The sequence below is a fragment of the Camellia sinensis genome, chromosome 1 (genome assembly GCF_055761805.1).
Source record: "Camellia sinensis isolate YWXY chromosome 1, ASM5576180v1, whole genome shotgun sequence".
Classification (NCBI taxonomy): Eukaryota; Viridiplantae; Streptophyta; class Magnoliopsida; order Ericales; family Theaceae; genus Camellia; species Camellia sinensis.
This window is the reverse complement of record NC_138961.1, coordinates 103,313,629-103,319,273: the sequence shown is the minus strand read 5'-3', so window position 1 is coordinate 103,319,273 and position 5,645 is coordinate 103,313,629. Positions and strand designations below refer to the sequence as shown.

Below are 5,645 nucleotides of genomic sequence, written 5' to 3'. Positions count from 1 at the left end.
TAGTACATAAATATATGAAGTTTGAGCCAAAAATCATGAATTGAGACCTTTGAACATCGAATTAGAACTCCAAGAACAGTTCTGGAATTTCCAGAAAGTTTGATTACCGCTCGAGCGGGGAAACCTCCGCTCGAGCGTGAAAACCTCCGCTCGAGCGTGAATTTCGTGCTCCCAGCACTTTTTGCGGACATGGTGTCCGCTCGAGCAGGGAGTTCACGCTCAAGCGTGGATCCATGTAGAGAGGCCTTCCGCTCGAGCGCCATAGTTCACGATTGAGCGTAATTTTGATGCATCCAGTACTTTTGCAAGCCTTAAGGGTCCGCTCGAGCGGGGAAGTCCACGCTCGAGCGGGGACCCTGTTTTCTGAAATTTTGAAAATGCACTCTGTGTTCTGTTTTCCGTTCCCTTTCACTTCTAAACACTCTTTGGCATACATTGAGCATTGTAGTTGAATTAAAGAGATAAGAATGAAGCCTAAAGAGGAAAATGTTAATTTTGAACGGATTGAATTGTTAGTGACCCTTTTATGTTCATGGCATGTGTAGGGTCGAGTTCCAGGGCGAACCAATCAACCGATCACTGTGAGTAATATCTGACATATGTTATTGTCCAATTGCTACTCCTATGTAAGTTTTGTAAAGTTTATTAATTTGAATGGTGGACACAGTTTGGTATGAAAGGCCTATGAGCCAGTTTGACATGAAAGGCCTATGAGCCAGTTTGATATGATAAAAGTTTGAAAAGGCCTAAGAGCCAGTTTGACATGAATGAATTGGGCCCAAGGCCGTCTGTTGTATAATGTTGCAATGCATTTCCTTTACTTGATATTATTCACTGGGCTTTTGCTCACGCTCATTCATGTGTTTGTAGGCGAGCCAAGGGAGGTCCAGACCCAGCCCCAGTGAAGCTTAAGTGGATCAACATAGGTTTTGGAAAGTCAGCCCTTGTGTCTCACGCACGAGACCCATCTTCACCTCTTTTGTTCTGTAATTATATTTTGTCATGTTGGCGAAGTTTTTTATATGTTTGTACATAGTTAACTAGGATTGACTTACTTTTGGATGATCCTGTTGTACAGAATATGTGCTACTGCTTTGAGTTGTGAGTTATTGATGTCTATGCGTATGGTTTGTTTTGACGTGCCATGTAAGCACAGCTCAAAGCACAAAGTTTTTAAAATTGCTTCCGTTTGACCCCCCATCAACTATGCTAAATACTTTTGGTTTAGATTGAGGCTGTAGGTAATCTCATGATTACTGGCCGGTTATGTCCTTAACCCATGGGGGCGGGTTCGGGTCATGACAAAAACACTGCATAAAAATCCCTGGCACCCTTTCTGAATTAGTTGGCAAGCCTTTGCTGCAGAAATCACGTATGGCGGAGAAGTCACTTCCTGTCCTTAAAAAATAGATTCTGGTTGTCTCGGAGGGTGGAAACTGATTTGCTTGTTCAGACAGTCTATAGTTGCACCACATTCACTCAACCAGTCCATGCCCAGAATAATGTCAAAATTGGTCAAGTCAAGAGGTAACATATTGGCATATACTCGGATATCCTTAAATTGAAGTTTGCAAGAAAAATATACAGAAGCACAAATCATAGAGTCTCCCAAAGGTGAGGATACACATAGCATATATGACAAAGGTTCCTCAGATTTATCTAAATTTTGCGCAAATAATTTTGACACAAAAGAATGAGTAGAGCCAGAATCAAACAATACATGAGCAGAATAACCGTGAACCATAAATGTACCTGACACCACGGTCGCAGCATTCTGCACGTCCCCCGGAACCAGTGCAAATACTCTACCTTGCCTCGCAGTGTCTTTGTTGTTAGCAGGTTTTGCAACTGACTTAGTGTTAGAATTTGGTGCAAACCCTACTGAACTTGTCACCGCTTTGTTATTATTTTGTTGCTTTCCTTGAGGACAATCCCTTATTAGATGTCCCGTCTTGCCACATCGGAAACATGCTCCAGACAATCGGTGACAAACCCCACGATGGCTCCTTCTACATTCTGAACACACAGGAGCTGAATCTTGAGTAGAAGCAGTTGTGCTAAAGATCCCTGAATTTTGCTTCTTAGTTGGCGGAGTAGTTGTTCCTTTTGACCATTGAGTATTTTGCCTCTTCCCTTTCCATTCAGAAATTCGGTTCTGAGTCGCGAGGTTACCTTCTGCTATAACAGCCCTTTCCAACACATCAACATAAGTAGGTAACTTCAGTATGTTGACCTTGTATAGTATAGCACTCTGTAGTCCCCCTTCAAATTTGCGCACCTTCTTGTAATCCGTGTCTACCATGTGAGGTGCAAACCGTGCTAGTTCGGCAAATTGAGCTTCATATTCAGCAACGATCTTGTTTCCTTGTCGAAGGGTCTCAAATTTGGTCACCTTTTTGTCTTGTATGCTTTGGGGAAAGTACTTATCATAAAATAACTGTAAGAATCTGTCCCATGCTAGCCCCGGGTAAGTTGTTCTCGTAAGCATCCACCATCTTCGTGCCTCGTCTTCCAGAGTGAAAGCAGCTAGTTGAACTTTTTGGGATTCACTGCAAGAGAAAACTTCGAATAATTTTTCTATGCCCAACACCCATGCCTCTGCTTTCATTGGTTCTATCCCTCCTTTAAATGACAGCGGTTTCATCTTTCTGAACTCCTTTGTAAGGGTAATGGTTCGGTCTTCAGCATGGACATCTTGTACTACTGGTGGAGGTACCGGTGGTGGTGGCGGTTACTGTTGTGGCTGTTGTTGTTGCTGTAGGGTTTCTGCCATTTCCATAATCATTCTTTCCATCCTGTCCAACCTTGCAGAAGTGGCATCTTCCGGGTCTTCTACTCTGGTTCTCACCATAATCTACACAATAATCAAGTATATACCATAGACATAATTCAAAATGTTAGCATTAACAGAGTACGCTTAACGTTGCTATCAATCTTTCATACTTCCAGGATGTCATGCATGCTACCTAAATCTGGTCTAGACACCCTAAAGCTCAATAGATCTGTGTGTGAGATAGCAACTCGTGCTCTGATACCACTTGTCACGCCCCGAACCCGCCCCTAAAAGTTCGGGCATGACCTATGCAGACATGGGCATTAAACCTGATATACACAATTTAGGGGGCCGGAATGGAAGCATAACAAAACAACATAACAAAAACAAACTCCATTGAGCCATGACTATCATGCCATGATCACAGACATCATCACAGATAACTACTATACCAAAACATGCATCCGAGCATCGGTTACATACATATATACATATACAGATCTAGCCCTAGGGTTGGGCTTATGAAAAAAATATTATTTACACCAACTATAATGGACAACAAAAATACGAACCCAAAAGCCCAACATAACTTCATTAGATGCACGGGCGTCTCCAAGTACCTGATTATATTTAGGTTGACAAAAGGGAGACGGGTATCGAGGTTAGGACTGACCTCCTGGTTGAGCACCTACAGAAACAGACAAATTACAGAGTGAGCTACGCTCAGTGAATAATAGTATACACAAAGTAAGCTACATAATATGTACTTTCGAGTTCACACGGTTAAGCCAAAGTTGTGTCACCTTCAGAACGGCCCTACGCCTAGACATAACAGGACGACCATTGGCCCAGAAATAGCAGAACGACCATTGGCCTAGAAATAGCAGAACGGCCATTGGCCAAGAAATAACAAAATGGCCATTGGCCCAGAAATAGCAGAACGGCCATTGGCCCAAAAATAACAGAAATGTACACAAACTTCCTTTTCGTTAACATTCACATTACTTTGTAATCAACATGCACGGAATGTAGTGATTCACGGAAAGCAAAACGATAATAGCGATAAGCATTAATCGGTAAATGAAAGTGTAACCATTGCACTATTACTCACAGTGTTGTGGCGGGACGCGACTTCCTCCCGACGTGTGCCCTACACACATAGAACTCACAATTTAGTTCAAACTCCAAGCGTTAACTTCTAGTACATTAAGAAGCACTTTACACAATTCAAATATTAATTTCAACCATCCCAAAGGGTCAAACAGGTCAAATGGAGCATTCCATGTTTTTCACCTTGGGCCGCACGTGCGGCTGTGAGCCCCACACGTGTAGTAAATGCTCCCGCACAAGCGGTAGTGATGCCTCGCACGTGCGGTTTAGACAGTGTTCAAGCCCAGAATTTGCCCCAATTGCCGCACGTGCGGCGATTCTGCTCAAACCCTGTCCGAAATTCATTCAAAATCCAACTTTTTGGTGGCATCAACAAGGTCTCAAATAGATCTTTAGATTCCTAAAACATGGTTCAAATATCATGTAATTTAGGAGGTGGGACATATGTTGATCTAATTAGAAACTAGATTACAAAAACACAACTCATGACCAAAGAGGTCACAACACATATCCAACAAAGTGCAAAGCATTCCTTTACATGACCACACACACACTCACACACATACACTCATGTAACCATGGAGATGGCTTCAAGTTTGGTAGCAAGGAAGGAAAATAAGATTATGAGATGCCCCAACACAATTCTTAATCTCTTTTCACAACAAGACATACAACACAATTACTCAACTCAATTACTTATCTAGCATTCAAAGAAAGGAGTTAAGTAGAAGTGATTACACATACCTTGATTCAAGTTCCTACAACTTCTTAATTCTCCCAATTCTTTCCTTAAAGAACTCTTCTCTTGCTTTTCTCTCTCAGGATGTTTTTGGTTTACAGTTATATTTTGTGTTAAAGTCAAGCATCAAAGGAACTATAGACATATATATATATATATATAAAAGTGAATAAAGACAAATATTAATCGTTTAGTCATCCCAAATTGAAATTTCACCGAACTGCTTAATATTACCTAAAAATTATATTGATTTCAGATATCAAATCAATTTTGGATTAGTAAGCCTCTAAGGCTCTCAATTTCTGTTCTAACCGTTTTCATTGTAATAGAGGCCTTTCTTATCCAACAGATAAAATCATGAAATTTCTCATTAAGCATTTCAATGCACAAAATAAGGAACGTAAACATGTCAGAAACACATGCGAAGGTCGGGTTATTACAATGTACAACAACTCGATAAACAAAGCGAAGTAACGCTGGCATGACTTTGTAAAATCATCACCAGAAGGCATTGGAAGTGGTGGCAATTACAAATTCTCAACATGTTCAATACATAAATAGCTTAGGGAACAAGAAGGAAGGCCATCAGCCAAAGGGAAAGGCCACCGGCCACAAGAAATGGCCATCGGCCAACATTTTTAGCCAATCGGCCAAAAAGGATGGTCGGTCGGCACTATTTTTGGCCGATCAGCCAAAAATGGCAAGCACCTCCAGAATGTTGACACCTGTCTTCCACTCAACACCTTATCTTCTATAAAAGCCCCAGCTTCGTAGTTTTCCTCATTTCAACATTGATTTGCACCAAATGGAAGAGTTTTTTGCCCAAAATCTCACAACTTGGATTGCCAACTTGGATGGCTCGGAAAGGCTAAATTTTCAGGGGTTCGCCATAAATGCACTATTCATGCTGGGCCGCCCCCCGCTGTGTTTTCCGTTCCTCCATGCCGCAGCAAGGTTTTGGAATCCGGTAACACACGTCTTTAGTTTTGGCGGTCAAGAGATGTGTCCCACTTTTGAGGATTT

At 41.7% G+C, this 5,645-nt stretch overlaps 1 protein-coding gene across 1 annotated transcript; it reads right to left on the bottom strand.

Annotated features, from left to right (window-relative positions):
- Positions 1-1,399: 1,399 nt before the first annotated feature.
- LOC145812774 (uncharacterized) lies at positions 1,400-2,644 on the bottom strand. Its single transcript, XM_082908006.1, has one exon. It carries the CDS (start codon positions 2,642-2,644, stop codon positions 1,400-1,402), a length of 1,245 nt encoding a protein of 414 aa, XP_082764132.1.
- Between the last annotated feature and the right edge of the window lie 3,001 nt (positions 2,645-5,645).